At 43.2% G+C, this 22,602-nt stretch overlaps 2 protein-coding genes across 13 annotated transcripts in view; one reads left to right on the top strand and one right to left on the bottom strand.

Moving 5' to 3' along the window:
* Nucleotides 1–22,602, bottom strand: part of LOC110081428 (immunoglobulin lambda-1 light chain) — a 34,814-nt gene that overhangs the window by 4,300 nt on the left and 7,912 nt on the right. The gene's annotated exons all lie outside the window — the stretch shown is intronic.
* Nucleotides 224–22,205, top strand: LOC144584917 (uncharacterized). 11 transcript variants are annotated; one of them, XR_013539406.1, is made up of 11 exons: nt 224–339; nt 656–1,831; nt 2,442–2,567; nt 3,268–3,314; nt 4,001–6,529; nt 8,134–8,239; nt 15,241–15,309; nt 16,949–16,990; nt 17,135–17,211; nt 18,024–18,137; nt 20,998–22,205. XR_013539406.1 is itself a non-coding variant. In XM_078382174.1 (7 exons), the coding sequence occupies exons 2-6, from the start codon at nt 8,179–8,181 to the stop codon at nt 18,132–18,134; spliced, it is 360 nt and encodes a 119-aa protein (XP_078238300.1). In that variant the 5' UTR covers nt 6,438–6,529; nt 8,134–8,178; the 3' UTR covers nt 18,135–18,137; nt 20,998–22,205. The 11 variants fall into 11 exon arrangements, 9 of the variants coding, with proteins under 9 accessions (XP_078238300.1, XP_078238305.1, XP_078238303.1 ...); XR_013539405.1 differs by lacking the exons at nt 224–339; nt 2,442–2,567 and having other exon boundaries at nt 1,817–1,831; XM_078382174.1 differs by lacking the exons at nt 224–339; nt 656–1,831; nt 2,442–2,567; nt 3,268–3,314 and having other exon boundaries at nt 6,438–6,529.

Below are 22,602 nucleotides of genomic sequence, written 5' to 3'. Positions count from 1 at the left end.
CTGAAGGAGCTGAAGAAAAAGGACCTGCAATCCCGCTGCTTGGAAGCCCTCAGAGGTCCACGTCTTGCTGCGGGTTCCGGTCAAGGCAGGCGGTTTGGGTTGAACCTCTTCTTCTGGCTCATCATGCGGCTCACTACAGTTCTCTTTTGAAACTCTTTTGAAACACTCCACCACCCACACAGAGGTGTTCCTTTACAAGCAACTGCCCCCCCCCCACGTTAGACCCTTCCTTTCCTTTTCTTTCAGCAGCACTTCAGAAAGAGACTCGGGACTCCTGCCTCAGGATATTCCCCTTTCCAGAGATGCTCTTGGCCAAATCCATCATTCTGGTCTCCACAGGTAATGCTCCTGTTCCTGCTTTCCACCTGTGTCTTGATGCCCGACTTTCCTTGCTTTTCTGTTCAACCCCTTGTGAGGCTGTTGCTGTAAGCGAGAGCCTTGAAATGTGCTGTTTCACTAGTCACGGTGCAAGCCATCTCTGAAGCACCACGTAGGGATTCCCAACCATTCCAAACACTTTTGTGGGAAAAGGCACCAATATTTATTTATTTATTTATTTATTTATTTATTTATTTATTTATTTATTTATTTATTTATTTATTTATTTATTTATTTTTGCTTATTTACAGCAGTCCTTGTTGTGTTCTCTCCACAGCATTACAAATTCAGTTTTTCCCATGCCACACTCAGCACTTCCAGTTTGTGAAGATTGGGGACATGGTAGTGATCCTGTGCAATACAGGAGAAGAAGTTGAGGATGGTGGACTGTCGTTCTCCTGGTACAAAAGGAGAAATGGTGAAGTACCTGTCTTAATCAAGACTTGCAGTGGTGACAAGGCAACAGGCACATTTTTTTGCAAAAGTGGAAAAAAGAAGGTGGTGCTGGAAATCCAAAGTGCCCAGATGGATGACACTGGTGTATATTTGTGTGCTGGAAGACATAGAAACTTCTATTTTGGATCCTCAGTGGTTGTTGGAGGTAAGTGAGCAGAGGCAGGGAGAGAGAGGTACCATTGCCTCTACACGTATGAGGTTTAGGTGTATTTTTAAGATTGATTTATTGTATCTGGGTTTGGTCTCGCTCTCTTTTCCCTTGTGTTGTTTTTTTGCTGGTTGGTTTTGCCCACTCTTATTTTAACCACCACAGTGTTTGTTACATAATACTGGATTTTAAACACAAGCTGACCCTTGAGGGGAGGTTGTTTCTAAAGGCTGAGGAACATGAGGGGTAAAAAAAATAAAATACTGTAAATGAACACATGCACATTCTGATCATCTCACATGGACTGAGATATCTCTGAGAAGAGAGCCATGATTCTTCCTCTCTAGCTAGGAAGCTTCTTTTCCAATCCTCCCACTGAGAGGAGAATAAAGTAACCTTCAGAGAATCCTTAGGCTCTCCAGGAAGAGCCAAACTGACAATCTCAGTATGTTGTGAGGAAGGAACCCTACAGATACGGTTGGTTCTTACTGAGCTCCTGATTCTTCTTCTTTCTCTCCCCCCAACCAGACAGCTACAACCCAAGCACCACTGTGACACTTTTGCATCCCACTGTGCAGGATCCACCTTCACAGTTCACACAGAGCAGTGGCCAACTGGCTTGTGTGGTCCATGGAGTCTCCAACTTGGTCCAGATCTCCTGGGGCATTTCTGGAGATCCCCAGCCAGAGGTCCCAACGTTTCTGGTGAAAAACAGGACTGGTGTTTTGACCTTTGCCAGCCTCCTTCCCCTCCCAGTAGATGTGCATGACAGTGGGAAGAATTTCACATGTGAAGTCAGATTCAACTCTTCCAGCACCAGTGTGAAGAAGAGCATCACGTTCAACAACCGTGAGTGATTTTAGAAACAACACGGGGGGGTGGGGGGGGTGGATGGCTGTTTTCACAAAGCAGGCTTTGGCAATTCTGCTTTCAATCATCTTAAGAGTATCAGTGTAGAAACCGCAGTGGACAGAACTAACGCTGCTTCTTCGGCTTTGGCAACAGTCAGGGTAGAACTGGACAACACGGCAAGCAGATCTTTAGAAGCAGGGAATCCCTTAAGTGATATCCCTTGATCCTAGCCATTAAAAGTACGACTGATCTTCAGAGGAAAATTGTCGCCCAAGGGAAAACCTTGTAATAGCCAGGGAGCTGCATTTCCCCTAATGTGGGTGGGTGGGTGCTGCTCAATTTCTGTATCAATAGTGGAAAGATGTCTCAAAGAAGATTTTAAGCATCAGGAAAGAAAAACATAACAGTTTTGCTCTCCTCTGATTGACTGTTGGGAAGATCTTGTCAGCTGCCTCTTGAATAATACTACCCACATGCATCCTGCACCATAACTACTTGTGCACAAAAAATGTTCCATACCACCTAAGCTTCACCCTGCTCTTCTGCCCGGCTGTATCTCAACAGGACCACTTCCTGAGTGTGCAAACTTCTTGTCTTTATTTTAAAGGCTCTTCTGGAAAACCTGAAGATTCCTGTCCAAAGTACATTGTGTCCCTGGTTGTTGTGGGTGTGCTGATGCTTCTGATGCTTTTACTAGGTTTCTTTTGTCATCACCTCTGCCCTTCCAGGCTAGGTAAGATCAGGAATCACATTTGACAGCAATAAATCGAGCACACTTCCCCGTCTTTGTTCTGAGCAGTACACTGAGTCCTACTCAGCAGTTCAGCACTGGTCTGGGTTCTTCCTATCAGTGGCCCCTTAACTTGTCATTTCTGATGGTCCTTCCAAGTGAAAGGCCTTTAATTCATGAAATCACAGAGAGTTTCTGCTGAAAGGGATCTTGGAGGGTATCCAGTTGAACTCTCTGTTGAACACAGGATCTTGCAACTATAGCATCTCATGACATTTGGCCATCCACCCCCTGCTTACTGTTCTAGTCAGACCAGAAATGGCCCTTTAAATCCATCCTTTTCCCTCCTTCCTAGCCTCTTCGGTATGATAAACCTACTCTTTAAATACTCTTTTCTTATTGATTGTCCTTTCTGTTAACTATTTCCTTTTTTTTTTTTAATCTCCAAGGACCTCTGTGGATGTCCTTTAAAATGTATGTTAACACAATTGTTGTTTACTGGTGGGAGCAAAGCAAACATAAATGAAAACACTGCTTGACACCATTTAGATTCTCTGCAGTAAAAGAATGAGATTATGTTAATATTACGGGGGGGGAGGGGCAGTGCAAGAACAAAAACAGGATAAAATATGGAAAGGAGAAAGCTCATTATCTTACTAATTCATCTTCTTATTTTTCCCTTTGTTCCTTTGTGACCCACAAGGATTCCAGTCCAAGATCGCTGAACCTGGAGCTTCAGCTGAACCAGAGGTATGGCTCCCTTTTGGAAAGCTTCCTGGTGGCTAGAGTTGTAGGTGAAAATACACCTTAAGGGGAATGGGGGTTTCTTCCTATTATAACATTTTCCTACCAAACATGTAGTTTCTTCCCTACTCTCAGACCAAACAATCAGAGTTGCAAAAGAACCCAGTGTTTATCTCCCAGTGATCAATCACAATACAAAAACAAGCTCATTTGTGATATGTAGCACTACAAAAAGCTCCTGCTAAGATAAACAGATGTCTCTTAAGGAAGCCTCTGCTTCTAGTGACGTGACTATGGCATTGTCTAATCTGAACTTAATTTCCACTGGTTGTTGTGGGTTTTTCGGGCTCTTTGGCTGTGTTCTGAAGGTTGTTCTTCCTGACGTTTTGCCAGTCTCTGTGGCTGGCATCTTCAGAGGACTGGAGTAGGAACTCTGTCCATCTTTCCACTGCAAACGTGTGTCATACCAGGGATGACATCCAAGCAACGCTGTGTCAGAGACAAAGGGATGGTACACATCCTACTGCCTCATATCATGGCTCAACGTGTCTTGCTCCCATTTCAGTGCTTCCTACTTCTTTCACTGCACATTTAAAAGGAAGGCTGGAGCCAAGCACGTAATTAATGGGGGATTGGGCTTGACCCTTAAATTGTCAAAACACATTAAATGCATTTCCTGATTTGCTGAATAGGAAGGTCTTTGCTATGCCCAGCTGGATTTTCCATCGAGGAGCGAAGACAAGAAGAAGCCGAGAGGAGCTTTGCAAGGACGAGATGGAAAGATCTGAAGATGCCAGTGATAGGTTGATAGCCAGTCAGTGGATTAACCTTGTACAGTAGTTGGATCTGGTGGGCAAGAGGAATTCATGCACCCAGGCCTGCGAGAGACTGAATACGACTTTTCAAGCAAGATGCAGTGTCTCACCCCTTAGTTTCCCCTTTATAACACTGAAGCAAACTTAGCCACTGTGTGTGAAAATGAATGAAAAGCACTGTGATGATGTACAGAACATGCTGAAATACCATTACAGAAATTACCTCTAGCCCATTATTCTCTCCCCCCCCCCCAATTACCCCCTGCCTTTTGGCTAATCTGGGCCCTTATCATGGGTTAATGGACTTCTTGATCATGTCACAGGCCTGGGAAATCTGTAGAGCTGCCAAGGTAGGATTTATTAATCACTGTTTATTACTTATCAGAATCATTCATATTCTATCTTCCACTTACGAAAGCAGTACTGTTAGAGCTTAGAAATGTGCCTTTGGGGGACTACATGCTCTAAAATTCTTATTGATCATGCTGGCTGACTGGGGGATTGTGGAAGTTCCCCTCTAAAACAAAGAAACTTTCCCAAATACTTGTAACTATCAATCTAACAGACAGCAGCATTCAAAAGAAAACCAAAAATTCTACAATTAAATAACATGAAACAAACAAACAAACAAAAACCAGAAGCAAGCCAGCCAATATTTAAACAGGATGCTTGAACCACATCTCTCAAGGGATTTAGGGACTATCTGACAGGTACTCTGCAACATCATTTGGCTCTCAGAAACCCACCCAAAGTGGTCTCAGCATTATTTGGCTCCCTGATCCTCAGCTTTGAAAATGTCCTTCCTGTCTTACAGCACATTTACTTGTCTGTTTGTCCTCCCCTTTTCCGGCTACAGACCGAAAGCCCAAACAATGCGCTTCCTTGGACATTTCCCCAAGAATGTTAATTTGTCAGGCTACTTCAGTCTGATGTTTTTACCAGTCAGAAGCTTTGAAGAGCTGATCTTTTATCCTTCCCCTCTGAATCTCCTCTAGTTTCCTTTCTGATGATAAATGTAAGGGGCTAGCATCCTCCAAAATAAGTAAACAAGAATCCTCTAAAAGTACCCACATATTGCACACTATCTCCTTTGTGTATTTTCAAGTCTTAAAATAAAGTCTTTTTTGCATTTTAAAAATAATTTATTTCCATGTGAGAAAGGAGACACTCTTCATACAGATGCATTGGGAGTACAGACTACTGCACCCAGACTGATAGGATCAAGTTCTATATTACCGAGAGCACATAATTAGAAGATGGATATTTTTCCCATGCTGAAAGCACTCGATCGCTACCACAACAGCTTTTCACTCCTCCTACAGTTTGGAAATTATCTTGTTTTATTTTGTGATTGGTCTTCCGGACATAAACTATCTGTTTGCAAATGTGATTTCTCAGCTAAAAATGTTTTGCTGGAATCCCATCTGTAGAAAACTAAGAATGCCAGAAGTATTATCTGTAACACATCGTTTGTTCCTTGCGTTACCATCAGTTCTGGGCTCCCCAGCCCAGCCCTAGGCCCCAACCTCACTCTAAAGCTGACAAAATGCATTACAACCCACCTCTTTCCCTTCCTGTGTGTTTGCAAAACCTCAGACTGTTTATCCTCTACACCAGTGGTTCCCAATCTTGGACTGCAATTTCCAGAAGCCTTCACCACCAGCTGTGCTGCTTAGGGTTTCTGGGAGCTGTAGTCCTAGAACACCTGGGTTACCCACGGCTGGAATCCACTACCCTACACCAAACTGTGAAATTCTTTATCTCAGCCCAGACACAAACAGATGATGTTCACCAAGAAGCAAGGAGCTGTCACAAACAGATATTGAAAATATCGGATTTATCTCTAGGGCCCAGGCATCATAACAAACTAGCTGGGCATCCAGGATGCCAAACTTCAAGACAAGTTAAAGGCTTTGGAGAGAGGAGGATCGCTAACTTCAGTTTGGAATGTCTCCAATGGCACACATATATAAAACTTGCAATGAAGGAATGATCTTATATCCAGTGCAAACAATGTGCCTGTCAGCCTAGTGCATAAATGGCAAGATTTCTTCTCCAGTAGTTAATGGATTGCATACTCTGTTTCTTAACTAGATTACTTCATTTCCTGGGGAAAATTAGGTTTCACATCCTCCTGTGCTTGGACTCCCTCTTCCCCAGCAGGTGTTTCTGTTTTTGCTATGAATGTCTTTCTTCCATAATGAAGAATACTGCAGCCAGTTCCATTAACCAACACAAAAGCGGAAGAGGTGGGACCCTTTCATTTACACTGCACGCTCAAGTCAACACATGGGACAATTATTCAAAGAGCTGTGCTGGATTGAGACCAAAAGAGACCTCTCTGGACCAGCTTCACACAGTGAGCAACCAGATGCTCTAACAGGAAACATTTGCGTGAGCATCAAGGTAGGGGATTTCTATAGAGGTTATGATGAAGTACATATTAGTTAAAATTAAACCACTTCCTCGTCCCTTATGACCTTTTACTATCAATTTAGCTTTACTCCATTTCTGGGGCTTTTACTCTAATTTCCAAAATGTGTGTGCACACCAACCCTTTTGAAAGGGGAAGATCTCACCTGTTCTTGGGAGGGGGGAACACATGAAGCTTCCTCTCTCTACTCTCAGTGTAACAGTGATTTTTGATGATTTAGCAGAGAGAGAAAGAAAGTGCTTTTTACAGAGAGAACTACTGCTACACAGTCTGAAAATTTGGAGTTGTGCTCAGCAGTGGAAATCTCTGCCAGTTCTCCAGAGAGCCACCAAAGATCAAACTCATACGCTAAGGGTAAGCAATTTGACAACTGGAGATAAATCTGGGCAGGGATCCCGTTCCTTACTACTCCTGTCCAGTGGCCAGTTCAGAAATACACCAGTGTATGATAGGAGGAGAAACAGGACTAGACTCTTGTTACCCAAGGCTGGAATCCACTACCCTACACCAAACTGTGAAACTCTTTATTTCAGCCCAGACACAAACAGATGATGTTCACCAAGAAGCAAGGAGCTGTCACAAACAGATATTGAAAATATCGGATTTATCTCTAGGGCCCAGGCATCATAACAAACTAGCTGGGCATCCAGGATGCCAAACTTCAAGACAAGTTAAAGGCCTTAGTTTAGGATGTGACAGACTTGGACTCAACAGCTCTGACTTGTTTCACAGACTGACCTGTCTAGAAATCTAGTTGCTGATCAGGTACACTAAGAGATTCCTTAATTTTGAAATGACTTTACATGTTCACGTTGGACAATAAGGTGTGGTTTAATTTGTACTGTTACAATATTTTACCTTAAAGAGGACTAGTACTTGGATGTAACTAGTTATTTGTTATTCATTCCTCTTTTTCCAACAGCAGGCATACAGTTCTATTCTATTATGATTTAATTTAATGAGAAGTACAATCACCCCACATGCAATAAAACTAGCAGTCTTTTAGTTACATTTATAGTCATGGGAGTGTGGCCTCACTAAGCAGTGAAGGAAGAATGCTGACTTGTGCTATTGACTCATGCTCTGTGGGAGGTACGTACAGTATTAAGATCAACAGGAGGAGAGGGTTATTAAAAGTGGTGGTAGCATGGAAATGACCCTATCGTGCTCCCTTTTGCTTATTCATGCAGGTGAAGATCTGGCAAAGAATTCATCAGTACATGCCCTGTTGAAATTATCTGGAAGTTCCCCACAAATATAGTAGGAGTCATTGGTGACATCACAAATGCTTTTAAGTGTATAGAAGAATAGCAATAAGACAGACAGAGCTCTCTATGGGCATGTATTTGACAGAATGAGGCCCTACTCATGACTAGGAAGCCTGCAACATGGAAGAAGCTCTTCCTTGGCCTGATAAGGAAAAAAAGAGCCATTATGCATCTGCGTAGGAAGCACAGGAGACCATTTCCCCCCACAAAAGGGGAAAAGCGATTTCTTTAAACAATAGTGGGTGGTGAATCAGTTCTTGGCATAGATATGTTTCCTGTTAACAGTTATAACATGTAGTTCTTCCTAGTCTAAGGTATTCTCTGAATGATCCTCAGAAAGAGGGAAGTAGACAATGGCAGTGACAAAAACCAACATATTATTCCTACTAGCTGGGATTCTTCAGAGCATATCAGGTAAGCCACACAGTCTGTTTGTCTTTTTGTTTTTTCAGAGGTGCTGCAACCTGCATCTGTCAAGAATGTCTAAGTTCTTGCTTGCTTTTTATTTCTGCCACCTTATTTTTTTCCTTCTGGTCTCATGAGGAGAGAGACGGGGAGAGATGACTACCCAAAACAGGGAGAGGGACACTGGGGAATAATACAATCCAGGGTATCTGCTTAAGTTGGACTCTTATCTCTGCTGCCCTTTTTGATCTCACTGTGCTCCTTGATTTTCACTTCCTTTTAAAGGACGTTTTTCTTTCTGTCTGTCTTTAATAAGGAAGCTTGTGCTTCTTAACTAATTTTAGCAGTTTAAGAAAATCATGGGAATAAAATCTTTGTAGGGAAAAACATTTATCTTTTAAATATTTTACTCTCAAATATCAATCATACCTGACAATATTTGATCAGGTCATGGAAACGCCTCAAGATGGAGACCTTGTGCTTGGAGAAAAAGGCAATAGAGGAATCACCCTGTGACTGCCATCTCTTTGGACCCAGAGCTAGAGAAAGACTGCTTGATGCTATGTCTCCTGATGTGAAATCTACTACCCACAGAGATCCAGTTACTTTTATAGAGATCCATGAGTCTGCAATCTCCACCTTGAGACATTACTTTATAGATCCCAAGGCCTCCACATTAAGCTGTGATGGTTTTGGGACTCTTCTGCCCTGCGTCTCCTACTCCCCAGGGTTACACGGGCCAGCTGGAATAAGTCCTGCAGGACTCAAAAACTCGCCTGTTCTTGATGTTTTAGTGGTCTGGTGAAAAGACAGCAAGAAGTTAAGAGTGGTCTTAACTGACTAGATAGGCGGGATATAAATTAAATAAATAAATAAAATAAATAAAGACAATGGGAAGGCAGAAGTTGGAAGCTGCAGTGGTTACCACCAGTGCACTGTGGATTGTGAGATGCAAGGAGAGCAAAGACTTCCGCATCTTAGGATCTTACACCTTAAATGGACACATCTCATCCATCAACCCCTTTTAGTTGCCTAAACCCAGGCCCAGGAAAGGCAGCAGAGCCCCCTCTCTACTTGTTTTGTTCACAGGTGTGGCTCTCGCTATCAATTTTTGCAGAACCCACCCCCCCAGAGTTTTATCTGAAATAAAGGGAATGATACTAAATATTGTAAATTAATAAATGGCTCATGTGGAGAAGGAGTATCTTCTGAAGGACCAGAATAGCTCTCTCACATTGCTTGTTACATAACAGCACTGATGTTACCTGTCTGTCATGGGTTTGGAGGGAAAGTTCCATCCTATGGGGAGTGGAAGGCGGGAACATCAGGAGGAGGGGCTGTACTGTATAAATATGTGATGCCTGTGTGGTGAAGAGGAGATGCTGAGACAGACTGTGAGACACTGGGTTGGGACGAAGCAGCAGCTGGGGAAGAAGAAGCTGTTGTGGGAGTCTGGGTGTCTGACAGGGTACTACTGTGTGTCAGAGTACCAACCTGATAAGTTCAGGTGTCTGTGGGTTAGCCAGAACTGATGGGTTCAGGGTCTGTGCTTTAAGTTAAAGGTTCTAGGTGAACCAAACTGTATGCTTGTGTGTGTGAGAATAAGCCACGTTACTTTATTTTATTCACCTGATTGTTTTATTTACCCTGTTTGTATTTAAAATAAACCTTATTCTTTTGTTGTTTAAAAATCCATCCCTGGTCTGTGTGACTTATTATAGGGAATGGTTGGTGGCAGCTTAGTAACTGTGTGATAGATCCCAGTAGGTCTGGGTTTGTCACATTGATTGGTGGCAGCGGTGGGATACGACTGGTCCAGTTGTCCAGTGGTCCAGCAAAGCCTTGGCAAGTGTGCCCAGAGCAAGGGGGGTCTAGTCAGGGACAGTCTGAGGCGCGTAGGTAATCTTCTAGGTGTACCTCACGGGGAGGTGCACTAGTAGAAGAACGTGCCAACTGGGGAGACTTAGATTAAGGTGCTCTGAGGCAGCCTGATTTTGGCGGGAAAACGCTGAGGCAAAACTGCGTAGCAACAGTGAGCTAGCTTGCCAGCTGAGAGGCCCAGCAGAGGGGGGTAGGCTCTGACTCGATACTGTTGCAAATTTAGTGCTGAAGAACAGCAGCAATCTCTAGGGAGAGCTGGTTCTGAGGCAAAAAGGAAAAAAGTGGTCGTTTTATTTTGAGGCTTGACTTTTAAAGCAGCCTGTTCTGAGGGGGGGGTTATGCCCTTGACTCGAAGCCAAGTAGCAGACATGAGTGAAGTGAAAGACCCCCAGATTGACCAAGGTTCTGAGGATGAATTTGGCTCAGTGCAGGGTGACAGCACAGGAGAGCAGAACCCAGAACTCAGAAAATTGATCCTAGCCCAACAGCATGAACTGAGGGTGAGGGAAATGGAGGAAAGATTAGAGAGAGAGAAAATGGCATTTGAATTAGAGCGAGAGAGAGAGAGAATGGAGAGAGAAGAAAGAATGGAGAGAGAGAAGATGGCGTTTGAATTAAGAAAACTGGAACTGATGAACCAGAACAATAATAATAATAGGGATTCTGAGGGAGGCCAACTGTCTAAGGCTGACCTGAAGAAATTCCCTGTGTACCACAAGGGAGATTGTCCTGAGGTGTTCTTTTCCTTAGTGGAAAGAGCGTTTGTGGACTTCTCAGTGAGGGAAACTGAGAAGATGACCATCATGCGGTCTTTAATCAGTGGTAGCCTGGCTGAGGTTTATGCCGAGATGCCTGAGGAATTGATGAAAGATTTTGCAGAGTTTAAAAAACTGGTGTTTGCAAGACATGGGATAAATGCAGAGCAGCTGAGACAAAGATTCAGGTCCCTCACTAAAAAACCAGAACAGACTTTTACCCAAGTGGGGGCCCAATTGGTGAGGCTGCTTGAGAAATGGCTATCGCAGGAGGGAATAGAGACCTATGAGCAGCTTAAAGACTTGATAGCCCTGGAACAGTTCTATTCAGTCCTGCAGGGGGAATTGAAATTCCAGGTGAGGGAAAGGAAACCGAAATCTGTGGCAGCAGCCGCAGAGATCGCAGATTTTATCTCCCAAATAAGAAAGCCCTTGGGTGAGGGGAAATCTGTAGGTAAACCCAAAGAAACCTACAGCAAGTACTCTCAGGGACCAGGGAAAAGCCAGCAAGGGGGAGGGGCCCATGGTGAAGGGAAGCCCTCAGACATGAAACCAAGACCTCAGATTTTGGAGGGAAAACCAAAACAAGATGAGAGAGAATCAAAATACGCCAGAAAATGTTATTTCTGTCAGGGAAAGGGTCATCTAATCTCAGAGTGTCAGAAATTAAAGCAGCTAAAAGGAATGGTGCCTCAGAATGCTAGTGGGACCAAGCCAAAAGCTGTGTTCTGTGTCCAGAAGGAGCAAAGCTCATTGTCACAGAGGGAGCCTGTTGCCATGACTACTCAGTCTGGAACAGCTACCTCTGCTGATCAGGCTGAGGAAAATGGTCCTCTTATGGAGGTAAAGCGCTGCTTGCTGATAAAAACAGATTCTCAGTTGTTTGAGACAGCTGGGGTGGACGTAGGAATACTTGACCGTCAGTATAGGGGACTGCGGGACACTTGTTCCCAGGTAACCCTGTGCCATCCAGATATCATCCCTAGGGAGTTTATAATCCCAAATGAGAGCATGAAGGTGGCAGGGATTGAGGGGCAGATAATCTCTCTGCCAGTAGCAGAGGTACCTGTCAACTTTCAAGGCTGGAGGGGAGATTGGCGGATAGCGATTTCATCGACTCTGCCAGCAGCCGTGCTCGTGGGAAATGACCTGGCTGAACATGTGAAAAGGGTGCTAGTGATTACACGCTCACAAGCCACCACGGGGACAGTTCAGGGGGGTAATGATGAGCCAGAGGCGGAAGCAGAGGGGAGTTCAGAAGCTGTGGTGGAAACCTTAACCACAGACAGCAGATTTGGACAGGAGCAAAAGGCAGACGCCACTCTCCAAAAGTGTTTTGAACAGGTGACTGACGCCCAGCTAACACCTGAAACCCCAGTGAGATTTCTGGAGAAAAAGGGGATTTTATATAGAGAGACCTTGAGGAACATCTCAAAAGGGGGAGATGGGATCAGAAGTCAACTGGTGGTACCTGAAAAGTATCGCCCCATGATCTTACAAAGGGGGCACTCTGACATGTTGGCTGCACACTTAGGGGTGAAAGGGCCCCTTGATTTGATCAAACAAAATTGGGAGCAGATCACCCAGGATGACCCACAAGACGTTGTGACTTACATAGACACCTTGATGAATGACCTAAAGCGAAATCTAGAGCTGGCAGCAGAAAACCTGCAAGCTCAGAAGGTCAGACAGAAAACATGGTATGACCACAAAGCTAGAGAGAGACACTTTGACCCAGGGGAGGAAGTGCTTTGGCTTAGGCCCTGCAGAGAGAATAAACTGCAGCTCAAATGGGCAGGACCATATAGGGTCATTTCCAAGATGTCAGACCTGAACTACCTAATAGAGCAGGAGGAGAACCAAGCAAGGAGGGTGGTTCATGTGAATGCCCTAAAACCCTACTACAGAGGGGAACAGAGGGTTTTATTCGCGATAAAAGCAGCTGAGAGTGAGGAAGCGGAATTACCCTTCTGGGAGGGTAGAGGGGAAGTAAAATACAACCCAGAGGAGGTAAAGATCAGTCCTGCACTCACCCAAGACCAGCAGCAAGAACTAAAAATGCTGCTTAATAAATATCAACAGGTGTTTTCCAACAAGCCGGGGATAGTGAAGGGAGTGATGCATCGGATCCACACAGGGGATGCACCCCCGCAGGCAGTATCCCCATACCGAGTAACGGGACCCTATAGGGACAAGGTGCGGAAGGAGCTGGACGAGATGCTGAGGGAGAACATAATCGTCCCCTCTTCTAGTCCTTGGTCCTCTCCGATAGTCCTTGTGGACAAGCCTGATGGGAGCATTAGGTTTTGTGTTGATTACAGGAAATTAAACCGTGTAACCACTCCTGATGCCTACCCAATGCCCAGGCTAGACAACCTGATTGAAACCATAGGGGGTTGTCGGTTCATCTCATCATTGGACCTGGTAAAGGGATATTGGCAATTAAGAATTGATCCCAGGGATCAAGAAAAGACTGCCTTTTGCAGCCCTTTTGGTCTCTATGAGTTTCGAGTCCTGAGCTTTGGTCTCAGAAATGCACCAGCCACATTCCAAAGGCTGATGGACCAGACCTTGGCAGGGTTCAGTGACTTTACAGTGGCCTGCATTGACGACATAGGGATCTTCAGTAATACCTGGGAAGATCACCTGATACACCTGGAGTTAGTGCTGCAGAGGTTAAGTGCAGCAGGGCTAACAGTAAAGGCCAGCAAGTGTCAGCTGGGTAGCCCAGAAATAAAATACTTGGGTCACATGGTAGGGGGAGGAATGATAAAACCCCTGGAGGCCAAAATAGAAGCTGTTCGTGATTGGCCTAGACCCAACACCAAGAAAAAAGTCAAATCATTTCTTGGGTTGGTGGGCTACTACAGAAGGTTCATCCCGAGGTTTAGCGAGATTGCGGCTCCGCTGACCGATCTGACGAGGAAGACGGCTGATGACCGCATCCCGTGGACCAGCGACTGTGAGGCGGCGTTCCAGAGGTTGAAGGAGGCGTTAATCAACTATCCTGTCCTGCGTGCTCCAGACTTCGACCGGGAGTTCATCATCTACACTGATGCGTCTAACAGCGGGGTAGGAGCAGTTCTGTGCCAGGAGGATGAGAATGGTGACCAGCATCCAGTGTCCTACCTGAGTAGGAAACTTCAAAAAGGTGAGAGACATTTGGCAACCGTGGAGAAGGAGTGTTTGGCCATAGTCTACGCGATCCAGAAGGCCAAGCCTTACATCTGGGGAAGACATTTTATTCTGTGCACTGACCATTCACCATTGCAATGGTTAAAGACAATGAAAACCCACAATAGCAAACTTATGAGGTGGGCTTTAAACCTACAGGACTATGACTTTGAAGTGAAGGTGGTCAGAGGGTCAGTGAACTGTGTTGCTGACGCCTTATCAAGAAGACCTGAAGAATGAAGTCGGCGAAAGAAACATGGACTATATGTGTATATAATGATGACAAAAAGTAAAATGTACCTGTTTTTGAATTGGTTTGTATGAATAAAGGTAAATTGATGTAATGTAGATGGTAAATGTTTAAATGCCTATTTGCTATGGTTTAACTTAGAGTGTAAGTATAAGTATAATATGGTATGTATAAATGTTGTTGTGTATTTTATGCAGGTTGTTTTTTTGGTGAAAAGCACTTTTAGCTTTCCCCCTACAAAACAACTTTTAAAGAGGGGAGGTGTTACATAACAGCACTGATGTTACCTGTCTGTCATGGGTTTGGAGGGAAAGTTCCATCCTATGGGGAGTGGAAGGCGGGACATCAGGAGGAGGGGCTGTACTGTATAAATATGTGATGCCTGTGTGGTGAAGAGGAGATGCTGAGACAGACTGTGAGACACTGGGTTGGGACGAAGCAGCAGCTGGGGAAGAAGAAGCTGTTGTGGGAGTCTGGGTGTCTGACAGGGTACTACTGTGTGTCAGAGTACCAACCTGATAAGTTCAGGTGTCTGTGGGTTAGCCAGAACTGATGGGTTCAGGGTCTGTGCTTTAAGTTAAAGGTTCTAGGTGAACCAAACTGTATGCTTGTGTGTGTGAGAATAAGCCACGTTACTTTATTTTATTCACCTGATTGTTTTATTTACCCTGTTTGTATTTAAAATAAACCTTATTCTTTTGTTGTTTAAAAATCCATCCCTGGTCTGTGTGACTTATTATAGGGAATGGTTGGTGGCAGCTTAGTAACTGTGTGATAGATCCCAGTAGGTCTGGGTTTGTCACACCACCCCCCCAGAGTTTTATCTGAAATAAAGGGAATGATACTAAATATTGTAAATTAATAAATGGCTCATGTGGAGAAGGAGTATCTTCTGAAGGACCAGAATAGCTCTCTCACATTGCTCATATTTTTACATTTTATTTTGGTAGGAAAATCTGCTGCAGAAATGATTTTTATGTACGAGGAAGAACATGGAAATCATTCTATTTCTATCAATGGTAAGATGATCTGTCACATCTTGGGCAAAGGACAGGCAAGCCTTGGTTTACCTGAACATGTTGCCAGTCAAATTTTGCCACTCCTCCATGACCAATCAGAAGTAAATAACAGCAGCACAGGCCAGCAGTCTAAATGGGGTTGCTGCAATTTTATTTTTCCAGCCTTTCTACTGCTAGAGCACACTCTCTCTAGACCAGATCCACTGCCAAAGAATGTGTTATAGCTCTGTTGGCTGCTCCCTAGGAGGCTCTCCCAAGAGTTACAGAGTTATGGCTTTCTGGTAGTTCTACCCTCAGAAGTAATATCTGACCTCAGTTGCCTCCTCCACCTTCGCCATAATCACCTCTGCTGCTTTTATGGCTCTGATATGGGCAGAGAACAGGTATACAACATGCAGCCTGCCTCAAGATGTTGGAGGCCCCCAACAGCCTCACCAATGGTTCTTCTGGCCAGAATGATGGGAGCTTCAGTCTAAAAACATCTAAGGAACACATTTTCTCCACCGTGTAGAGAAAAAAAAAGATCTTAAGGGGATCCACCCCATCGGTGTGGATCAACAGCCCTCCCAATTCCCCCAGAAAGAGCTGGGTGCGGAAGAGAACTGTATGAGCTCTAGAGTGGGAGTCATTCCCTTCTGTTTCAACCAAAGGCAGAGTTCAGGAGAAAAACAAACAAAAAAGCCAGACTCATAAAGGACCTGTTATTTTAGGTACTACTTGTGGCAAGGCACAATACACAATTAATAACATCCCTAATTGGCCTCACGCCAAACACCTTTAAAAACAAAGGCTGCCTCAGGAACAGACCTTTCTGATTGTCTATGATTCAATTTATTTTTCTTTTTAAAACAGATTTGTTATGTTAAGTCCTTGGAAACAGTTTCAAGCAAAAGCATTTGTCTTCCCTTTTCCCCCATCCTAAGCTCTTTGTTTTGGTGAATAGGTTTCTGTGCCTTATGTAGTTCATTCCCCTCCAATAGATACAGTTTAGGAGAGAGAGAAAATGGAGAAGAAAAAAAGGGATGTTTTCATCCTGCTGCATTATAAAAAGATGATTTGTTTGGACTATTATTCTCACCAGGGGCTAAGAGCTTTAGTTAAGAGAGTGACTTTTTCAACCTCTACATCAGCATGGCTTTCGATTTTTGGATGCTTTGGCCAGGTGGACTGCTTTGAAAGTGTGTGACAGAGGTTTCTGGGGTAGCCATGTCTGCCTCTCAAGACCTGAAGATAGTGCAGAATGCAAACAACAGCATGGCCATTGAAAAGACAGCCTGCAATCATATACGGCAGAAACCAAACCAAGATAATGACTAGGCCTTGGATGCTTTGCTGATGAGAAGCCAGGTCTTAACTTGGTGCTTAAAGGAAACCCAAGGGAACGTTTATTGGGCCTCCAAGGGGAGGGAGATTCCACAGCATTGAGGCAGAGGGACGGCTCCTGTATTAAGCACTGCATCACCAAAGTGGTAAAGTACATCATTGTTTCAGTTAAGTAATAATGACCAAGGCAGTGATTATCATTATACTGTATCACTGGGTTGAAAAGGAAGGGGGTTAGTACCACTCTGAGTCACTATTTTAGCTTGTAAAAGATCATGTTATTCATACTATTATTATTTGGGTGTTTTGTTGACAGGAAGTGCTGAAGATGAATTCTCCTATGAGGACTATTATGATGGTAAGGTGTTAATAGGTAACCATGATTCTGCAAAACCTTTGGGGACAGGTCATGCTAATCACACTCTTTTCTAACCATTTTTATTTTTAAATTCAGAAAGGTTGGGAATAATCTTATATGTAGATATACTGTTCATTTTTCCAGCCACCTCCACATATGATTACACCAACAACAGCAGTATCGGTTATCCGGAGCCTGAAACTGAGAGAGAGGGAAAAAAGGTAAGTCGCCTTCCAGTGATTCTGCAATTCTTGCCTGGTTAACATTTCACTCAGATGATCTTGAGTTTTTGTAGGCAACATCCTGAGGGCAAAGGGCAAATCTGCAATCTCACTTTCATAAACTGAAGATGAGGATAGAAATAAGCATTATAAATAGCCTGTGATGAGAGCTGAACACAAGCTGCTAATGGAGAGACATGATTCAGGTAGTCTTTTTTTCTTCTTTGTTTACACCTAGAACAGGCTAAGAAAAGCAGCTGTTGAGCACTCGGAGGCTTTCAGCAGTTAAGGAATTCTAACTTCTAATGACAGATTATATGTGAAGTCAATTTCTACTCAAAGAATGAACTTATATCTAGACCATACCACTTCCAACTGCAGCCAGGGGGTGATGTACATATAAAACCATAAAAGAAACTGCCCTTGTTTGCACATGCACTAGCTCCTCGCAGGCAAAACCAAGTAATGACATTTTCCTTATGAGCTCTCTTTAAAAACTGTGTGTCAAGATAAAAGGGATTTATGCCAAGTTAGTTTTCAACAGCAAAGAATAAAAAGCCCCAGACAGAAACTGTAGTCATAAAGGGAAGAAAACAGCTGCATGTCAAGGAAGGAAGAGTGAATTAAGGAACCACAAATTACCAACAGAAAACTGATATTTCCTTCAGCTTGTACCTCAGAAGAAAACAGAAACACCTAAACATGAGACAGAGGAGCTTTTATTGATCTTCTAGGGAACAACTTTTGTCTTTAAAAGTGTGAGGGACGATGCTACTTGGACTGACAGGACATGATTCTGTTTCTTTTGGCAGACGTCTAGAAACTCCTCAGGGGTTTTACATCAATGTCACTGGATGTTTGTCTTCTCGACTCTTCCTCATTTCCTGTACTTTCTCCAGAAAGAATTCTACATGTCATTTTAGAAGGTATGCAGCCCTTAATATTACCCTAAATAACTATGCCGGGAACCACCAGATTTTTTGCTGGCTCCAAAAAAATTGTATCTCAAAATAGCAATAACAGAGAACCAAAACTTCCAAGAAAAGCCCTGAAAACTCAGGATAGCAACCAACTTGTAACAGTTTGTTTTTTCCAAAGGAGAATGCTGAGGGACACACTGTACTCTTGGTTTCCTAAAGCTTGGAGAGGAAGCCGCTGGCATCTCTTACAGCTGCAGCTGCACAAGAGAGACCTAGATGAGGTCTAGGCTGACAAGCTTCTGTCCTGTAGGTAGAATCCTGTGAAGGCAAGCACAGCAGGCTAAAAATGCAGGAAATCCTGTTGTGTAACAGGCAGTTGATTGGGCACCATGGAGAGCTCCAGGACCACCTCGCTGGCTAAAGGAAGGTGTGGGCCACAAGATCTTTACTGTGGCCAGATGCACCCCCTGGAGAGAAGCTTTACAGCCCCTCACCTGAACTTTGTAGTTTCAGACTTCTACAAGGTTATGGAGAAGAAGGTTCTGAGGCACACGCCTTTTCTGCCCTGGAGGATGAGAGTGCCATATCTTCTGGCCAGGAAAAACAAAAACAAAAACTGAGAGGCATGGATCACACAGTCAAAGGCTTTTGCGTAGTCAATGAAGCAGAAGTAGATGTTTTTCAGGAACTCTCTGGCTTTCTCCATAATCCAGCACATTAGCGATTTGGTCTCTAGTTCTTCTGCCCCTTCGAAATCCAGCTTGTACTTCTAGGAGTTCTCGGTCCACATACTGCTGAAGCCTACCTTGGAGGATTTTGAGCATAACCTTGCTAGAGTGTGAAATGAGTGCAATTGTACAGTAGTTGCAGCATTCTTTGGCACTGCCCTTCTTTGGGATTGGGATGTAGAATGATCTTTTCCAATCCTCTGGCCACTGCTGAGTTTTCCAAACTTGCTGGCATATTGAGTGTAGCACCTTAACAGCATCATATTTTAAGATTTTAAATAGCTTAATAGGAATGCCATCACCTCCACTGGCCTTGTTGTTAGCCATGCTTTCTAAGGCCCACTGGACTTCACTCTCCAGGATGTCTGGCTCAAGGTCAGAAACCACACTACCTGGGTTGTCCGGGACATCCAGATCTCTCTGGTGCAATTTCTCTGTGTATTCTTGCCACCTCTTCTTGATGTCTTCTGCTTCTGGGAGGTCCCTACCATTTTTGTCCTTTATCATGTCCATCATTGCACAAAGTTTTCCTTTAATATCTCCAATTTTCACGAACAGATCTCTGGTTTTTCCCTTTCTATTATTTTCCTCTATATCTTTGCATTGTTCTTTTAAGAAGGCCCTCTTCTCTCTCCTTGCTATTCTTTGGAAGTTTGCATTCAATTTTCTGTACCTTTCCCTATATCCCTTGTATTTAGTTTCCCTTTTTTTTCTCTGCTATTTGTAAGGCCTCTTACAAATAGCACAGCCACTTTGCTTTCTTGCATTTCCTTTTCTTTGGGATGGTTTTTGTTGCTGCCTCCTGTACAATGTCACGAGCCTCCATCCATAGTTCTTCAGGCATTCTGTCCACCAAATATAGTTTCTTAAATCTTTTCTTCCACTGTGTATTCATAAGGGATTTGGTTTAGATTACACCTGACTAGCCCAGTGGTTTTTCCTACTTTCTTCAGTTTAAACTTTAATTTTGCTATAAGAAGCTGATGATTAGAGCCACAATCAGCTCCAGGTCTTGTTTTTGCTAACTGTATTGAGGTTCTCCATCTTTGGCTGCAGAAAACATAATCAATCTGATTTCGGTATTGCCCATCTGGTGATGTCCATGTGTAGAGTCATCACTTGTGTTGTTGGAAAAGAGTGTTTGTGATGACCAGCTTGTTCTCTTGACAAAACTCTATTAGCCTTTGCCCTGCTCCATTTTGAACTCCAAGGCCAAACTTACTCGTTGTTCCTTTTATCTCTTGACTCCCTACTTTAGCATTCCAGTCCCCTATAATGAGAAGAACATCTTTCTTTGGTGTCAGTTCTAGAAGGTGTTGTATGTCTTCATAGAATTGGTCAATTTCAGCCTCTTCAGCATCAATGGTTGGTGCATAAACGTGGATTACTGCGATGTTGAAAGGTCTGCCTTGGATTCGTATTGAAATCATTCTATCATTTTTGAGATTGTATCCCAGTATAGCTTTTCCCACTCTTTTATTGACTATGAGGGCATCTCCATTTCTTCTATGGGATTCTTACCCACAATAGTAGATATGATAATCGTCTGAATTGAATTCGCCCATTCCTGTCCATTTTAGCTCATTGACACCCATGATGTCAAGGTTTTATTTTCCTGCCATCTCCTGTTTGATCACATCCAGCTTACCAAGGTTCATAGATCTTACATTCTAGGTTTCTATGTGGTATTTTTCTTTGCGGCATCGGACTTTCCTTTCACTTCCAGGTGTGTCCGCAGCTGAGCGTCCTTTCGGCTTTGGCCCAACCACTTCATTAGCTCTGGAGCTACTTTTACTTGTCCTCTGCTTTTCCACAGTAGCATGTTGGATGGTTTCTGACCTGAGGGGCTCATCTTCCAGCATCATATCCTTTAGCCTTTCATTTTTGTCCATGGGTTGTTTTTTTTTTGGCAAAGATACTGAAGTGGCTTGCCAGTTTCTGCTCCAGGTGGATCGCGTTTAGTCAGAACTCTCCACTATGACCTCTCCATCTTGGGTGTCCCTGTACGGCATAGCCCATAGATTCTCTGAATTACTCAAGCCCCTTCAACACAACAAGGCAGCAATCCGTGAAGGGGAAGCTGTAATATATTTTCATGAATTATCTTCATATTTTCTTTCTGTCCCTATGTTTTCCAGATATGATGGAAGAACACTATGCTTTGGTGAACAGATTGTTAAATGACTTCCTATCGTCCAAGAGGAACTTTATTTACTCAGAGAATCCAAATCCTACTTTCTTTTAGCACTTCAAAGACCAAAAAAACTGTACAATGCTGGAAATGTGCTTGATTTTCTTATATAGCAATACAACGTGACCCCCAAGTGATGTTGAATGTTACTGGTGATATTTGAAGCTTGAAGTCATCACACATGATTCTGAAAAATAATACCTGCTCAATATTATTTTTAGATACCTGAGTTCCTTGTTGCACTAGTAATATAGGAAACATTTCATCTTGAGATCCCCATGGTTTGTTCCTGCACCAGTGCCACCATTGTATGACAGGTTAAATTATGTATGCGTTACTACAGTCCCTGTTTTCAACATGCCATGTGGGTTGGTGGACCAGCTCTGCTGTGAAGGCACTCTTCCCATATTATAAAATTGCACTGTGCAACCCATAAACTGGACAACACTGCACAGAGGAAAACGGTGAGGCAGCACAGGTTTTAGTCTCTGTCCGTTCTTTTTCTGTATATTGTGGACAAGAACATTAAATGTGTTGAACGCCAAGCTATTCAGGACAATATATTAGCACACTAGGCTTAGAGTCAAGGCAGACAATATGCTTAGCTTGGATATCTTTTTAAAGAGGTCCCTCATCAAATGGAGAAAGATCTCTGTATGTCAGAGCACATGATTTTCCACAACGATGTATTTTGCATTCAGCACACTTTGTTTTGTGACTGGAAATTAATTTGCAAGTCTGATTGATGGGGCAATCATCTGTGAGGAAATCCCGTAGTGGAAGGGAAGATGTGTTAATCAGAAAAAAAATACACATTTCCATTAACATCTAGTCTGACACCCTACTTTTATACAAGGTAGTTGTGTAAGCTACATACCATTGCTAATGAATGCAAAAATACATTGCTTTTCAAAACAGGTGACCAGACTGCTCCTGATCAGAACCTTCTTTTCTCAGATTTTCTCAAATTTTCACTACAAGAGTGCAAAGATTTTTCTAGCTTAAAAACTGTTTGCTTTTGTACCTTCCCCTTATTAGTATAACCCAATCCACACCTGAACTTGTACTCTAAATGTGTCCTCTTGAACACAACGGTTGTGGGTGTAACTCTATTAATTATTTGCCCACAGCAGGAAATAAAAACTGAACCTTAAACAGCAATGTTTACATTCTACTCAGTAAATCAATCAATTCAGAGCTTGGGAAAATTACTTTTGGGGACACATGTAGCAGCCGGCATGGATACAAACTCTGAAAACATCGATGTTTTCTCATGCTTCCTTTGTTATTGTGAGGGGAAAAGGAAACGCAGTACAGGATGAACGGATTGCTTAACTGGTTAATAGGAAAGCAATCAATTAGCTAAACATTCTCCAGTTATTCTACAGGCTCCTATAAAGTGTTTCTAAACACACTGTGGCTATGTTCCCATGCACACTTATGCTAGATCTTCTGAACACATATGTACACAATTGAGTTGCTTTCCTACTTAGGTGTTTCTGAGACATCATAAAAATGCAGTATGACTGTGCTTTTCCCTAAGATGCTGCTT

Source organism: Pogona vitticeps, chromosome 15 (assembly GCF_051106095.1).
Source record: "Pogona vitticeps strain Pit_001003342236 chromosome 15, PviZW2.1, whole genome shotgun sequence".
NCBI lineage: Eukaryota > Metazoa > Chordata > Lepidosauria > Squamata > Agamidae > Pogona > Pogona vitticeps.
The sequence above is the reverse complement of the archived record's forward strand: the minus strand, read 5'-3'. Positions and strand labels throughout refer to the sequence as shown.

Excerpts from the sequence above, each read along its gene's own strand:
- LOC144584917 (XM_078382174.1), top strand. The coding sequence starts at position 8,179 with ATGGCAGTGACAAAAACCAACATATTATTCCTACTAGCTGGGATTCTT. Across the intron at positions 8,240-15,240 it reads GATTCTTCAGAGCATATCAG|GAAAATCTGCTGCAGAAATG; the intron begins GTAAGCCACACA and ends TTATTTTGGTAG. Across the intron at positions 17,212-18,023 it reads CTGAGAGAGAGGGAAAAAAG|ACGTCTAGAAACTCCTCAGG; the intron begins GTAAGTCGCCTT and ends TTCTTTTGGCAG.